The 17,605-nt window shown below is 38.9% G+C and overlaps 1 protein-coding gene across 1 annotated transcript; it reads right to left on the bottom strand.

Annotated features, from left to right (window-relative positions):
• Positions 1-660: 660 nt before the first annotated feature.
• On the bottom strand, positions 661-6,146 carry LOC126710462 (casein kinase 1-like protein HD16). The gene is made up of 16 exons (XM_050410926.1): positions 5,339-6,146; positions 4,681-4,812; positions 4,506-4,579; positions 4,323-4,392; positions 4,164-4,219; positions 3,983-4,054; positions 3,391-3,485; positions 3,220-3,286; positions 2,990-3,119; positions 2,695-2,913; positions 2,447-2,589; positions 2,190-2,364; positions 1,916-2,006; positions 1,674-1,831; positions 1,398-1,586; positions 661-1,307 (listed from the first exon to the last, which is right to left on the bottom strand). The coding sequence occupies exons 1-16, from the start codon at positions 5,780-5,782 to the stop codon at positions 1,248-1,250; spliced, it is 2,175 nt and encodes a 724-aa protein (XP_050266883.1). The 5' UTR covers positions 5,783-6,146; the 3' UTR covers positions 661-1,247.
• Between the last annotated feature and the right edge of the window lie 11,459 nt (positions 6,147-17,605).

Genomic DNA, 17,605 nt, shown 5'->3' with positions numbered 1-17,605 from the left:
ATGAAGATAAGGAACCAGCAGGGCACAATAATTATCAGAGCCCAACAACCTACCTAAAATATCAACACAAGCATTTCATAGAAGGCCAAGAAAATAGACTGATGTTTGAATCTAGTGACAATATTAGTTGCAACTGACGACAGCATGAGTATATAGACAACGGCTGCAACGGCTGCTGTCTCTTATAAAGTCGCATGCAATACACATTAGCACTAGTCATAAATGAATGCATGCCTGTGTCTGTGATTATTTATATATACACAATATAAAATGTACAAATGTACACGTGTACAGATACAAAGAAACCTATTACCCAAAAAAAAAAAAAAAAAAACCTTCCAAAAGTGATTTGATCATCAGTGGAACAATGTGCATACTGGTGACCAGTTCAAAATCTAAATAATAGGTACCACCGGTGACATTACAAATTGAGAAAGAATTGTACTAAAAAAATACATAAATAAATAATAGTGGTGCTTTAGGAAGGAGTGGAAAATGACCAGTTCCATGACTGTTACACGATATTGCACATGCTTAGACAAGTTGGTCATGCAGCTTAAGCACCAACCTGATCGTAGGGACTTGCAAAAGTATGCAAGTAAATTATAGCAAGAAGAGCAATAATATATATATATATATATATATATTTTTTTTTTGATAGGTCATGAAGGGCAATAATATTAAAGAGACAATTACAAACTGTTACTCAAAAGTGTACAACCACTTTCTTTCAGGTCAAATTCAGACATCTCAGAAATATCTTCTAGTCCAAAAGGGAGATCTTTTAAAAAATAAAAATAAAAAAGGACTAAGTACAGGCTGAACAGCTGAGAATGTCCAGAGCCCCCAGCAAAATCATAAATTTACGTTCTGAAAATACCATCAATAATCAGATTGACCTGTGCACATGCCTTCAACCATGTGATTATTGTTCAAAACTATACAAACTTTTAATGGTAGGTGAAACTCCCATCCCAGGTGGACATTTATGATTTAAAATTAGCCTCATAAGCATTTTGACACAATTGAAAGACAGTGCACTGGTGTTTGTATCAGATGCTATGTGATGTCGGCAATATAGAAGAGTTTAGCATACATCAACTCCAAAATGCCATGATCAGTAAATTTGCCTTGAGTGGATCCTACGTTCCCAACAAGGAGCACTAGATGTTAAGAGCTGGTTTCACGGGTCATACAAGGGAGAGGTCAAGATAACATAATTTCCATCCCAAAAGAACTCCGGCAGTTCATGAAACAGTTCGACCATAGCAAATAGATGCAATATAAAGATTCTTTGCCCATTTCTCCTGCACAACACCATGTTGAAATTTTAGTTTCAGAAATAAGTTATGGGCATGAAGCAAATAGGAATAAAATGATAAATCTGAATAGTTCACCTTGACGTGTGTACTAGGAAAAGCAGAAGTTCGAAGTGTCTCTTGAGTTTCATCTGCAGGTTTTCTTCTTGGAACACTAAGAACAAACGCAGCCTGATCCCAAGTTGCTGCAGTTGATGTGATCCGGTAACCATTGTCCCACCTTCGATGAATACCTTCACTAGGATAGAGAAAATCTAGTTCCACTACCTGAAATTATTTATTAAAAAATCAATTATTTTTCGATATCACTACATGGCATTCGAAGTAAACAGAGATCCAGAAAATCCAACAAACCTGATCAGAAAATCCTGCACCACGAGACATGACAATTGCCCATCTGGATCCAGCAGTTGCCATGGCAGTAACATAAAAACCCTCCCTCCATTTTTTGTTGATCCACTTGAACGGAAATGAATCGCTGACTTTGTAAGACTGCTGTAGGTACTGAGTTCCTAAATTCAATAAAGCAATAGAAATTAAGAAAGGCATATAAAATCCTGTTAAAATCATTCCTTCTTAAAGACACTTGGACTAACCCTTAGACATTACAACTAGTGAACTTCCATTGTTAGCCCCTGCTATTGCACTGATGTAGTAATTCTTCTCCCATTGTTCCATAATCCATTCCTTCACATAATAAGAAAACAGACAAGATTAATTTATTGAATTATACAAGGTTTAAAAGCTATAAGCACTAGTAATTAATATCTATACAGCACATTGAAGTTACACAACTGCAATGCATTTAACCAACATGTATGATTTTATATGTCAAACAACTGTCCTAGATTCAAATAAAATGCATTCAACCTTGTGAAGAAAAAAGGGTGAGAGTTCATAAACTTGAGCATTAAAGCCCGTGCCAGCATCCATAATAAGGGCCCAAAGGTTTGAACATGAAGCCACGCTACTGATAAATAACCCATCTTCATTTCCTTTCTCAATGTGTTGGGAAAGCCTTACATCTGCCACATTATAGTGATATCTGCAACATAAGCTGAAAACATTAATATCTCATCCTATTGTCACATACTTGACAAGCTTAATGAGTAACTTCAACCACATACCTTTGCTTCATAGGCCGGCGAGCATTGTAAACACTAATCCACTGTGTTGCAGGCATCCCCATTCGAATCTTCTTCTTTGGTTGTTCATCATCTTCCTCCTCCATGGTCAATCGTCCTCTCTTATGTCCAACCTGACATATAAGCTTCAGAATAACAAAAGAAACATGTTAGATGAACTCTACTCTAAACTAAGGTTTAGGCAATAATCAGTCAACCATAAAATGCAGATGCAAGAAAATCTAAAGTACCTTCTGAGCACCATCGGTGTTTATTGGCCTGATATCAGGATTTGGACCAACAATCCCATCGAAAAGGGAGATATATTTTGCATAGTTAGGTTCTTCATCAAATTTCAAATTTACAACATACTCAACAAACTGCCGAAAAGGCTGGGGACAAAAGCAACAAAGAGTTTCTGGGGAAGTGGCCATTTTCTTCTTGCATACAAGGAATCCTTTATTTTCTCCCTAATGAAAACACCATGTTAGATGAACAAATGTAATTACACAAACCTAATCACACTGAAATTTGTATATTTGCAACCTGATATCCTTGCCAAGGCAACCGACCACGTTGAAGAAAAATGAGTGTGTAAGCAAGAGATTCTAAATCATCTCTCCTGCTACCAGTTCTACCAAGATGAGCATGCACACTGGCGTACCGAACAGTTCCCCTGGATCAAGTTGTCATACAGAAATAAGTACTACAAAACTCTCACGAATAGCTAATCTAAGCAGACTTAAGGTAAATTAAATAAACAATTTTTCTTTTACCTGAAAACATCTGGACGTTGATCATACTCAACATGCAAGCCAGTTGTGCTATCTCGCCACTTAGTGGCTGTAAGGTCAAGACATAGAGAATAACAAGATATCAGGAATATTTCAACTTTGTGGGCTAGGAAACAATTGCCGCAGTAAGGAAAAAGTATTTTTAACAATTACCTAATCCAAGGTCCACAAGAAATAACTTTTTCTCTTCTGGAGTTCCAGGAGGACCAAGCAAAAAATTCTCAGGTTTTACATCCCCGTGCACATATCTGCCAGTGACATTAGCAGCAACATTATAACAACACATAAACTGCAGTGATGAGAAACTACTCAGACGCTAGAGATCCTATATTGGTACTAATCATTACTTATATGAACCAGCTATAGCCCAATCAAGTTCAATAATTCTGGTATATTATCTCAAATTGTTTAATGTAAAGGCAGATGGGCCCAACGAAGAGAATAATTTCCCTTAAACCACCTATCAAAAAAAAAATAAATCCCTTATACCATGGTAGCCATAAGTAACCAGAATATTATTCAACAGACCTCCATCACGTGCTATAAAGAGCCCCCTACAAAATATCAGGGTGTGATTCCACAGTGGATATTGATGTTGTTCAAATACATATCTTTTGGATCTAACTCAATAAAATGGGAAATCTTAGCATAAAAAATTAAGTCTATATCTGTTAAAAAATGAAATCATTTATATTTGTAGTAAAGAAACAGAACATCATAATCAGAATATAGATAAAAGTATCACCCCTTAGAGTGCATCTTCTCTAATATGGAGATAGCCTCGATGGCGATACATGCAACCATTTCGATAGACATCCTGTAGTTGAAAGAACAAGGTAAAAAATTAGACAAACAGAAATTAATCAATTCATAAACAAATAAAAATTTGAATGAACTTCAGCCATCAAATTCAAAAAGAAGCTTACGTGTGTGAGTTGTTATTCCAGACATCCCACAAACTTGGTCCAAGCATATCCATAACCTGGAAGCAATAAAGGCTCGTCATAACACATTCTAAAACCAGAACTATCACTTCAATACCATAAAATAATAAAAACGAACACATTACAGCAAAAAACACATACCATAACATAGTAGTCACCTTGCCGGCCCTTGTAATGAACTCGTGGAACACCATGACTGCCACCTAGTGAACTGCACAAAAAGCAATTAAAAGTGACAGTTATAATCACATATACAATAAAACTTTTACAGTGAGGATGCAGTGTACAAAACAAACATATAACAGGCACTGATAGGGGCCTTACCCATAAACTTGCCACTCATACGGCGGTCCATAATTACATCCTTTACTACTCCTATGCTCAAATTTTAAAGCTACCTGAAAAAATTTAGAGAGATTAAGCAGACGTGTTAACACCAGAAGTATCAGATATAATTACCAGATTAATCAGATACACCATATATACTTGTATGACGTACCTCTATAGCACCAGCGCCGGTTCTTTCACTTGAACTGGCGTGACCAATGCGTCGACCTACATACACTTGTCCAAAGCCTCCTTTGCCCAGTTTTCTATCTACTCTGTACATAGGAGAACCACCAACTTGAACCTGTCGTAAAGAAACCAAACGAACAATAAAATGATCAGTCGGAGACGCATAACACTATCACATTTTATAACTAGCTCATGCAATCAAGTTCCCAAGTAAAAAATTTTGAAATCAAACAAAGAACATACACAAGCAAACTGTAATGTGTTGCATATCACATTCACAAGTGAATGAAGATTAGAGGCAAAAAATTCCTCAAAGTCTATTATGAAAACACAAGTGCCCTGCCAATGCAATTAGCAAAGCAAAACCTTAAGAAAATTTTTTGGTAAATTGTTTCCTTTACTATATTTCCTGAGCAAGTTTTTTTTTTTTTTTCCTATTCGTTCATCAACCGAACAAAAACAAAACAACTAAGTAGTGAAATTTAGCTACAGAACAACAGGAAAACACAAAACTACAAACAAATTTTCCGTTCCCCATTCTTCCTCTGGTTTCTCATCATCCAAACAGAAACTAAACAAAACTCAAAAAAATTATTCCCCAAAAAAAAAAAAAAAAACTAAATTTGAAAAAAAAGAAAGACCTTTTCAGGGATAGGAGCAGTGCTGCCTTCATCCTCGGCAGCGAGGCCCTTATCGCCGCTCCGGCCGCCACTATCGTACTCATCCATTGCTCTTTCTTCAACTTCCTGTCTCAAAACCCTAGTCTCTTCTTCTTCTTCTTCTTCTTTGCTCTTAAGCGACCTCGTTTCAATGATGACCTTGGGACTTCTCTTAGCCCTCACGATTTTCCTATCATCAACGCCTCCGATCGCGTCGTTCTTCTTATTCTTATTACTATTATTACGGTTATAAACACTATTACCCCTCCGGTTCTGTCCGGTTCCTCTTCTCTGGCGGAGAGTTCGTAGACTTAGTTTGTTTTCGTCGTCGTCGTCGGCGGCGGCGGGTTGTGGTTGGGTAATCGGGTTCGGGTCAGGGTTATTGGGTGCCCGGTTCCTGCGTGCTCGGCTACGCAGCTCAGGCATCGTAAGGTTGCTGGTCCATGAAGCTTTGATGATGATGATGATTCATGAAAGCTTCTAGAATGATCGATATCTCACTGTGAAGAACAAAATTGAATAGAGCAAGCGATAAATAGAGAGAAAGAGAGAATGTTCGAATTAGGGTTCGGTTTAGAGGGAATTTTGAGATCTGTGGAGGGAATTGAAAAGCACTGGGGATTCTGGATTTCTAGAAATTTGATAGCCAATGTCAATATGCTTTCTTTTCTTTCTTTCTTTCTTTCTTTTTTTTTTTTTTTTTTTTTCCTCCTATATTACAAATTAAATTTCAGTCTCTAACTTTTTTCCAAAACTGAATTAATGTATTTCAGTAATTCAGTGCTGTAGTTCTTTTCGACCCAAAGTCCCAAATGTTAATACAAAACACAGTATATAATAGAGATCAAATAACTATTTTGTTTTTATATTCTTTGGGTCAGTTTTCAATTTGGAATTACTAGTTTTTAATTTGGGGGCCATGTATATTTATATATAAAAATATAATTTTTTTTTTTTTTTAAAGGTGGGGATATGGACCCTTGGTCCAGTAAAAGATCCCTCAGGAAAACATATGAAACGACTATATTAAATAAAGTAAAAGTTATAAATTTAATATTAATAATTTATATATTACAAAACTAATATCTGACCACTGCCCTTTGTGGATATGCTCTAATGACGAAAATGTCTGTTTCTATAAGAGTAGCATACCTTTCCGCTTTGAAGTGATGTAGATGGACACTGGTTGTGAAGGGGTGATCAAAAATCTGTGGGATGATCTATTCCCAGGCAACCCCATGAATAAGGTCGTTTCCAAGGTTGAGGCTTGCGGCTCTAAGCTGAAAACTTGGAACAAACTTACCTTTAGGCACATTCGGAATCTTTTGGTGAAGAAAAAGAAAATGTTAGTTCAGGCAGAAGCATTGTCAATGGCTGGTCAAAATCATGAGCAAGTAAGGATCTTAAAGGGGGAAGTTTATGAGTTACTGGTAAAGGGTGGATTGGCTTAAGGCGGGGGACCTCAATACCAGCTATTTTCACAGCCGTGCAAGCCAACGAAACCGAAGAAACTTTATTTCCAAACTGACTTGTGAGGATGGCCGTGTCATTGAGGAGGAACAAGAGATTGGGCAAGTGTTGGTCACGTATTTTAGGGAGCTGTTTACTTTGGAAGCTTCATCCAATTTTGATCCCATCCTCCAGGGAATCGAGAAAAAAGTGACGCCTCAGATGAACTTGGAGTTGACAAAGGAGTACACAGCAGAAGAGGTTGAGATAGCCTTGAAACAAATGAAATCCCTTTCAGCTCCCGGCCCTGATGGTATGCCTCCTATTTTCTTTAAACATTACTGGAGTATTGTTGGTCATGATGTATTATCTGCTACACTTTCGGTCCTAAACTCCGGAATCGTTCCATCTGATATAAACCATACCTTCATCTGCCTTTTACCAAAAATTAAATCCCCTGAAACAGCAAAAGACTTCAGACCCATAAGCCTTTGCAACGTCATTTATAAACTCATTTCAAAAACCATCGCCAACCGCCTTAAAAAATGTCTCCCAAAAACTGTTTCTGAATCCCAAAGCGCCTTCCTGTCCAACCGTCTCATCACAGACAACTTACTGATAGCCTTTGAAACCTTACACCACCTCAAACAAAAGAGATTAGGGAAAACAGGATCCATGGCCTTAAAACTCGACGTAAGTAAGGCTTATGACCGGGTTGAGTGGAAATTCATGGACAAGTTGATGGAGAAATTAGGATTTGATAGGAATTGGATTGATTTGATTATCTCCTGCATCAGTTCTGCTTCTTTTTCAATTCTAATTAATGGCGTTCCTCATGGTCTTATCCACCCCCAATGTGGTCTCTGACAAGGGGACCCATTGTCTCCTTAGTTGTTCCTTTTGTGTGCAGATGGATTGCATTCTCTCATCCAGCAAGCTGCGGACAATGGAGCAATCACCGGTGTATCCTTATGCCGTGAGGGTCCCAAGGTGACCCACTTATTCTTCGCGGATGATAGCCTGCTATTCTGTTGGGCAAACAACCACGAATGCTCCGCTATTTTGGATTTGTTGGATAAGTATGAAAGGGCTTCGGGGCAGAGGATCAATCGCGTAAAAACCTAACTCTTCTTTAGTACCAACACAAGGCAGCAGGTCTGAAACTCCATAAAAGCCAGATTGGGGGTCTCAGACTCTCATCATATCGAAAAATATCTTGGGCTTCCTTCCTTTGAGGGAAGAGGAAAGAAACAAAGCTTCAGTTACATCCGTGAAAGGGTTTGGAATAAAGTTCAGGGATGGAAGGAGAAACTACTTTCTTAGGCAGGCAGAGAGGTGTTGATCAAGTCTATTCTACAAGCCATGCCTACCTTCACGATGAACTGTTTCAAGTTACCAAAAAGCTTATGCAAAGACATAGAGTCGCTAATTCGCAAGTTTTGGTGGGGGTATAGTGGTGATCAACGAAAAACCCATTGGTTGGCTTGGAATAAGTTTTGTCTTCCTAAATGTCTAGGTGGTTTGGGATTTCGTGATATTGAAAATTTCAATCTTGCTCTTCTTGGGAAGTAGGTGTGGAGGCTATTACATAACAGGGATTCCTTGTTCTATAAGGTCTTTAAAGCTAGGTTCTTCCCCTCGTGCTCAATCATGGATGAAGGTGTAAAAACCTCTGGATCCTATGCTTGGCAAAGCATTCTCAAGGCGCGCTGAGTTCTAGACTTGGGATTGGCCTGGCGCATTGGAGATGGGCACACTGTCCGGATCAGAGGAGATAAGTGGCTGCCAAGTAGACAGCCCAGAAAAATCCTTTCCCCCTAAAAATTCTTCCCAATGAACACCAAAGTTTGTGCTTTGTTGACAGAAAATGGTGCAAGTTGGGATGAAGCTTGGGTCAGAGGTGAATTCCTCCCTTTTGAAGCTAGGGAGATCCTTAGCATCCCTTTAAGTTCTCAGCAGTCTCCTGATGTCAGAATTTGGCATGAAACAAAGAATGGTATATACTTCACAAAGTCAGCTTATCTTCTCTTGGCCAAGATAGCAAGCAATAACTATCCTGGTCCATCAAGTTCTTCTGCCAACAGGGAGCTCTAGACTAACATTTGGAGACTTAATATTCCAAATAAAGTTAAGCATTTTCTTTGGAGAGCATCCTCTGAGTCTCTTCCAACAAAAAAGAACCTTTGCCGCAGGAAAATAATCACAAATGACACCTGTGATTTATGCCGAGACTACCCTGAAGATGGCATCCATGCTCTATGGGAGTGCTATATGGTCAAAGAAATTTGGTGGAAAGAAGAGTTATGTAGGCCTTATATTTCGGAAAGATTTGTCAATTTCCAGGACCTCTTCTTGGGTATTCTTAACAGGATGGACTTTCAATTGGTTGAAAGATTTGCAATGATTGCCTGGTGTATTTGGTTCAAGAGAAATTCGTCTCGGACTGGTTCTCCATCACTGCCCTTTTCTCAGATACACTCAGATGCCATTGAACGGCTTCAGGAGTTCCAACAAGTCCATGATATGCCCCTGGTTCCTCTCCAGCCTCCAACTCTAGTTCGTTGGTCCCCCCCTCCCAATTCTTGGTGTAAAGCCAACTTTGATGGAGCCATCTTCCAGGAGCAATCTATTGCGGGGTTGGGGGTGGTGCTCAGGGACCATGAAGGCAAAGTTATTGGAGCTCTCTCCGAACGTATTGCCTTACCTCCATCTGTTGAAGACGTGGAGGCTCTAGCTTGTAGGAGGGCGATCTTGTTTGCAATGGAACTTAATCTTCAGACAGTGATTTTTTAAGGTGATTCCGAAATAATAACAAACTCTCTCAACTCAAGCGAAGCGTGCTTAGCCCCCTTTGGCCACCTGATTGAAGATGCTCGGCACCTGGCTTTTGGGTTTCAAGCTGTTGTCTTCGCTCATGTAAGACGGAAAGGGAACGGGGTAGCTGATAAATTGGCTAAGTTAGCCAGACAGTCCCATTCCCCCCAGATTTGGTTTGGCGACATCCATTGTGATGCCCATAATCTTGTAATGTTCGACAGTCTTTCCTGTTGATTTTTTGGTTGAATGAATGAATTCTTCTTTCTCAAAAAAAAAAAAAAAAAAAAAAAATTTGAATCAAGTTAAATAGATAAATTTATAATAAGACAATGTTTGGTTACAAACCTAATTATGCCCTTTTAAAAAAAAAAAATTGTTACATATTTTAAAATTTTAACAATTGGATTACATGTTATTTATGATTTTAATACTCATGTCAAATTTTGTGTCAATCGAATGTTATTTTCTATATAATCTATAAATTTATTTTTTATGCATAATTTTAGACTACAAAAACTTTCAATCTAAATAATTGATTGATGATATAGTTATTAATTTTTTTTTTCTAAAATTTTTGCAAGCGTAGATGATATAAGAAGAAAATATATTACAATGGTTAGGCATGTCCAACAAAACTGCAAACCCAACCCATCTGGACAAACCGATTAGACCCGAACTGTTCGAATCCCAACCTAACCACCTGGCGGTTGATGGCGGGTCCCTGCCATCCTAACTTGATTCTAGCAGGTCGAGTGACGAGTCTTCCCTTCCAAAATCTGATCCACCTGACTCGACCGTAATAGCATAGCCCAGCACTTAGTTTACAATCTCCATTTCAGATGAATCAGACCCTTACAGCCTCACCCTCAGTTTCTCTTTTTTCCCTTGTTCTCTCTCAATCTATAGATCTCTCTCACTTCCTCGATCTCTTTATAACCAACACCTCTAGTTCATAATCTTCCAATTTGTGAACCTCCACCATCGCCTATCTACGATTCTCCTCCATTGCCAAATTGCAATTATCTCTCTCAGGTTTGATTTTCAATCATTTTCTCTCTTTATTTCTTCATTTCAGTCTCCTGCACATGGGCTACTAGTATTTGGGTTTGTAGATTTGTGGGCTATTTATTCGTTTCAGTCTCTTTATTTATTTGTTTCAATCTCTTTAGATCTGCTATCATCTCTCTTTATTTCTATTTGTGTTATTCAGATTTGTGGGCTATTGGTGTTTGGGTTTGTTGATTTGTTCTTCAGTGTAGATATGTTCTTTCAGATTTGTGAAATTTGTAACAAGTTTAGTCTTTGATCTCTGTCTTTCGGTCGAAATTGGATTTGACCGCCATCCACCCAAGCCCATTCTGACTCGACCCATGGTTCTTCGTGGTTGGTGGCGGGTCCACCATCCTACCACTCGATAGGATTAGGTCAGTTTTGAGTTGAGCCCAAACTCGAACCAATCTAACTCGTGGACACCCTTAACAATAGTGGATTTGTCAAAATTCACATCCAATAAAAAGATATTAAGTACAGCTTGTAACCAAATTTTGTCCATAATTTAACTTTTTTTTTTCTCTTCTCTTCTCTTTTATTTTATTTTCTTCTTTTTTATTGTTTACTCTAGTTTTTGTTAGAGCACTAGCATTGGTAGTGCTAAATAGCTATAAAGCTATTTTTAGTATCACCAATTCTAAAAAGTGAGCTATAATGGTGGAGCTAAACTTAAAAATTTTAGCTCCTCATCTACAATGCATAGCCATCTATAGTTGTGCACTGTAGTAAGAAATTATAACAAAAAAAATAATATTTTATTAAACTTCCCATTAAAATAATGTTTCTTTCCCTTTTTTTTTTCTCTTTCCTTTTCCTTTTCTTTTCCCATTTCAGCTTATCTCTCTCTCTCTCCCCCGTTACTTCCCTCTCTTAGGCCAAAGCTCCTCTCTCTCTCATCCCTCTCTCTCATCTCTATTCTCACAGATCAAGTCACACCCTTGCTACCGCCGGTCATGAGCTTGCCACCACCCTTGAATCCATCACTTTTCTCTTTGCTCATATCGGAATGCCCTTGCTACCGCCCTTGAATCCCTTGAATCCATCTCTTTTCTCTTTGCTCAGATTGAAATTTGGGTGTGTTGGTTGTGATTGGGTTTTTTTGTGTTTGTTCATATGGGTTTGGTGGCTATGGTGGTGGAATGGTGTTTGATTAATTTATTTTTTCTGTGGGTTTTGGTGGCTGTGGTGGTGGTGGTGGTTTGGTTTTTTAATTTTATTATTTCTATGGGTTTGGTGGTTGTGGTGGTGTATTGGTGACTATGGTTGTGGTTTGGTTTTTTATTTTATTTGTGGGTTTGGTTGTGACTGTGTTGGTGGTAGTTTGATTTTTTTTTTCTTGCCATGGGTTGTAGTTGCCATATAGAGGTTGTTGCTGGTGGAGTGGTGGTGGAGGTGATTATGGGTGGATGAAAGGTTGTTGTGGTGAATATTTTTTATTTTACTTTAATGAGTTATTTATTTATTTATTATTATTTTAATCAAATAGCTAAAAATATAGATTCATTGATGTTGGGTATATTGTAAAATAAAGAGGTAAAATAGATAAAGTGACTTTTATAAGTGCTAAATAGCTAAATTTTTAACTCCACTTATGTGGATGCTTTTATTGTATCTTTAGAGTTTTTGGGAGTATATGATGAAAAGTAGAGGTCAAGGAATGACGATGATTCCACCAAAACTGATCAAATTGATTTTGGACCACTCGATTCGAGTTCTAGGAATTGATGGTGAAGGCAGTCTTCTTTAGCTTAGTCAACTAGGCCCATATTGTGGAACATCACAAACAAGATTTAAAAGTTAAAACTATTGTCCCTTTGGAAGGGTAAAATAGAGAACCAGAGATTGTACTTTTTTTTTTTGAAAGCGAAACTGAGTTTTATTTAAGTAAGTTGAGAATCATCATACAATGCTTGTAGTGCAGGTGGGGGTATATCCTCCAACCATACAAATTTATCCTCAATACATCTTGCATATTTAGCTAAGGAATGAGCTGTAGAGTTAGCTGAGCGACTTACACAGCTAATAGATACTCCCTGTAAATCCGAAATAAGGCAGTCATTGTCTTCATAAAGATGACCCAGTCTAGAATAGTTAGCTCACGCTGTGACGATGGACGTGGTGGAGTTCAATACGGTATTGTTATCCCCCTCAATGATCAAACTGTAGAACCCCGAGTCCACTGCAAACTCCATAGCTTTCCTGCAAGCAAGCACTTCGGCCTCCTCATTATCAGCCACCGCTGGGCCTTTTGCTGATATGGACGCCATTACCTCCCTTGCTTCATTTCGTATAATAACTTCGAAGCCCGAGGCTTGTATATCCTGGAATATAGCAACGTCAAAGTTTAGCTTGAATCCATTACCTACTGGTGGGTGCCACCTTGATACTCTCAGGATACTTATTGGGACCTTCAACTGAATCTATGCATCCTTGTACTCCATCAAGAAGTCCGAAGCTCTCGGAACAAACCGAGATGGGTCTTGCAACTTCCCTCCAAGTATAACCATATTCCGCTGTGACCATATTAACCATGCTTGTACAAAGAATAACTCGAGCTCCTCCAATGTTAATTTCTGTATCATCTCCTCCACAAACTGTTTAATGACTTGCGCTTCACAGGTTCCCTTTTGTAGCTTCCTAATACTCCCTACCATACATCCTTGGTTACATTACATTCCCACATCACATGCAGAGCAGATTCATCCTTTCTTGTGCAAAGTTCACAAGTCCGATCCTTGATAATGCTTTTGCGTGTTAGATTTTCATGGGTGGATAAGATATCATGACAAAAACGCCAACCAAATACTTTGAGCTTGTTTGGAATATGGAGTTTCCATTAAGTGCTCCACACTGAATCACCCTTCCTTGTTTTGGAGCATTCACCCTACATATTTTCCTCCTTCACAATCTGCCTAGTAATTTGGTACCCAAATTTGACCGTATACTCCCTTTCCCTATTGTGTATCCAATAAATGGAGTCCTGGATGTGTCTCTGACTTAGTGGAATGCGGAGAATAGCTTTTGCATCATCACGGTGAAACTTCTCTCCAATAAGTTGGCTATCCCAAGTGTGGGCAGACAAATTAATTAGTTCTGTCACTTTTCATTCCCACTCCTTATCCGCACAAGTATGAATCACTTTATTCGTCGGATGCTTTGAGATCCATCTATCTTTAGTAACTCGTATTGTTGATCCATCTCCAACCTTCTAGCAATGACCTCTTTCTAAAATTCCTTGGGCTACCAAAATACTCTTCCAAACATAGGAGTTGTTGGGAACATCCACCACCTCCAAAAAACCACATCTTGGAAAATATTTTGCATTGAAACATCTAAATAGCAAAGAGTCTTTTCCTTGCATCAGCCTCTATCCTTGCTTAGCTAGCATTGCTAAGTTGAAACTTCGAAGATCGCAGAAACCCATTCCCCCCTTTTTTTTGGGTGTAGATAGCAAATCCCAACTCCTCCAATGAATCTTCCTTTCATTGCCAAATTGTCCCCACCAAAATCTTGCGCACATTGCGTTAAGTTCATTGCAAAGCATTACTGGTAATTGAAATACCCCCATTGTGTAGGTTGGTATTGATTGTGCAACAGCTTTTATGAGCACCTCTTTCCCCACTCTTGATAATAGCTTTCATTTCCACCCTTGTAGCTTTTTCCAAACTTTATCTTTGAGAAAAGAAAATTTTTGGTATTTTGAGCGTCCAATTAGTGTTGGAAGTCCTAAGTATGACTCAAATCTGTCCACCTCCTTTACACCAAAATTATTTTTAAACCATTCCTTTTGTTCCACCTTTGTGTTACTACTAAAATATATTGATGATTTCTTTATATTGATGCATTGATTGGAAGCCTTAGCATACAATTGCAATGTATCCATGATCACCTGAACCTCTTCTTGATTGGCTTGATAGAATAATAGAGAGTTATCTGCAAATAAGAGATGAGTAATACTAGGTGCTCTTCTACAAATAGACACCCCATGGATCCGATTCTCCATCTCCACCTTTACCAGTAAGGAAGTGAACCCTTCTACACATAAGAGAAATAGATAAGGAGATGGGGGGCCTCCTTGATGGAGCCATCTAAAAGGTATGATATTACCATAAGTTTTACCATTAATTTTAACATAAAAAGAAGAGGTGGAGACACAACACATCACCCGTTCTATCCAAACCTTAGGAAATCCCATTTTCACCATTATACTTTTAAGGAAGGCCCACTCAACCCGGTCATAAGCTTTGCTAATGTCCAACTTCAAAGCAAGGGACCCCTTTTTGCTCTTTTTTACGCCCATGCATAGTATGTAGGGATTCATAAGCAACCAGGATATTATCAGTGATAAACTGACCCGATACAAAGGCACTTTGGGTGGGGGAGATCAGTTGGGGCAATATTTTCTTTAGTCTATTTGCCAAAACTTTTGAGATGATTTGTATATGACATTGCATAGACTAATGGGCCTATAATTAGACATTTTTTCTAGGGATTTTAACTTTGTAATAAGGAAAATATGAGTATAGTTAACCTCGAGATCCATATTTCCAGAGTTTAAAAAATTTAACATTGCATTAGTTACATCATCACCAATAATATGCCAAAATTTTTGGTAAAAAAATGTATTCATACCGTCGGGTCTAGGAGTCTTCGTTGGTTCCATTTGGAACAATGCTGTTTTCACTTCATCTACATTATATTCATTGGATAGAATTTCCAGCATATGTGGTGCTACCTTGTGTTGTACAGCAGCAATACAGTCTTCCAACTGGTCAGACCCCCTGCCTTGAACATTGTCTCAAAGTAGCTTACTACCACCCCTGCAATGCCTTCAATCTCTTCTGCCCAATTGTTGTCCTTATCCCTAATCCCCTGGATAAAATTCCTACATCTCCGTTGTGAGGCTTTTGAGTGAAAAAACGTAGTATTTTTATCCCCATGTTTCATCCAAGAGATACGGGACCTTTGCGCCCAATATATTTCCTGCTTTAGCAAGAGACTGTCCAACTCTTTACTTGCTATTAAAAAATCCGACATGTTTCCTTCTGTTAGCTCACCTATATTAATTGTTTCAACCTTCTTTTGGAGTTCCTTGATTCTTTCAATATCTGGGTGTGTGCTGGTGGACCCTCAAGCATGCAAATTCATTCCACAGCTTGCAATCTTATCCTTGACCCCATTCAAACCAGAATTTCCACTATCCACTTTTGCTCCATCCATCTTGGACTACAGCTTCACATTCATCCCATAACAACCATGCCTCCTCAAATTTAAAATCCCTTGTACCTCTTGCCGCCACTTTCTTGAGTGTCCCTATTTGAAGAATCAATGGTAAATGGTTTGAGGCATGTGAAAACAAGTGTGTTATTGTGCTAACTGGGAATCTCGCTTTCCAGCTTTTCGAAGCAATAACTCGATCAAGCCGCTGCTTAGTGTTTGCTAGTCTCGGTCTCTTATTGTTCCAAGTGTAAGGGTAATCGACAAACCCCAAGTCTGACAACTGGCAGAGTTCCAAAGCTCGTCGAAAGTCATCCATTTGGCTATAAGTAGGAGGCCGACTACTTAGTTTCTCGGAGGAGTGTAAAATAGCGTTGAAGTTCCCAATGTACATCCATGGACCATTGACGAAAGAAGCCAAGTGAGAAAGTAGTGCCCAAGATTTTGACTTCTAACTCGACTCTGGCCACCTGTAGAAGCACGTTAAGTACCATTGAAAGCCATCTTCCTCTACCACCTTTGCTAGGATGTGGTTTTCGGTGAAGTTAATAACATCTACCATCACCTCATGCTTCCATAACAATGCCAAACCTCCCCTTGAATCAAGTTTCTTAACGATAACTTGATTTGGGTAAGATAAATCTCCACAGTGTTGCTTGAAACCTTTTTTATCTAGCCTTGTTTCCATCAAAAAATAGACTGTAGGAGCTTAGTCCTTCATAATTTTACGAAGACTTCGAACTATCTAAAAGTTCCCAAGACCTTGGCAGTTCCAACTTAGAAGCCTCATTGTGGTCGGCAAGGGTGAGCCATCACCCTCGCCATTGCATGTGTTGTATCCTTTTCTTGTGTCTTACTCCTCTTCATCCGTTGCCCCGCCAAATCTTCCTTCAGTTCCTCTTCTGTAATCTGTGAAGGCCCCCTCTTCCCTAATATATTTATGGGCTCTTCCTCACTTAAGCACCTAAGCCCACAAATCCATCCGTGAAATTCTAGTCTATTTGGGCTTTGTGTTTGCTGGCCCATTAGGTATGGGCTTGTCAAGCACATGCGCCCGCTTTAGTGACAGTAGCTCACGTGTCTCCTCAAAGGTTTTAGCCTTTGTATTAATCTCTTCATGATTCAAATTTAATGTTGCAACATCCCAATCATTCCTTACGTTACTGTCAGTGATAATTCCCTGGATATCCAGATTTATAGCATCCGTAGTAATGTCCACGTGTTTTGACTTTCTTGTAGCTGAATCCGTTACTAACCCCTTATTAATGTCTGTAATTATTTCTTGAAAATTTGGGTTTGTTTTGGATATTGCGTCGTTTCCTTTTCCATGTGTCTCGTCCTCCATTTGGTCCGTATAGGGAGGTCTGTCTGTCGGCGTGTCTTGCTTTCATTTAGATCTCCTTTTGAATGTGTGATGTGGTCCTTCTTCAACGTTGCTTGACGCGTTTCATGTCGGTAGCAAAGACCAAGAACCAGTGGCTTTCATCCAGTCGCCTTATTGACACACCACTCCTCCACTATTCTTTGATGCAACGTAATAACTGGCACAATGTCGAAGATCATGTCCCATTATCCTGCAAAAGTGACAAAACATCGCAAGTCTTTCGTACTTGAAGTTGACCCAGTGATGAATATTGTCTGATCCCCCCACAAAGCCTCCCCTCCTTATTGGTTTTGAGATCGGAATAGATACCTGAACCCTTATGAACAGACACT

The sequence above is a fragment of the Quercus robur genome, chromosome 12 (assembly GCF_932294415.1).
Source record: "Quercus robur chromosome 12, dhQueRobu3.1, whole genome shotgun sequence".
Taxonomy (NCBI): domain Eukaryota; kingdom Viridiplantae; phylum Streptophyta; class Magnoliopsida; order Fagales; family Fagaceae; genus Quercus; species Quercus robur.
The sequence above is the reverse complement of the archived record's forward strand: the minus strand, read 5'-3'. Positions and strand labels throughout refer to the sequence as shown.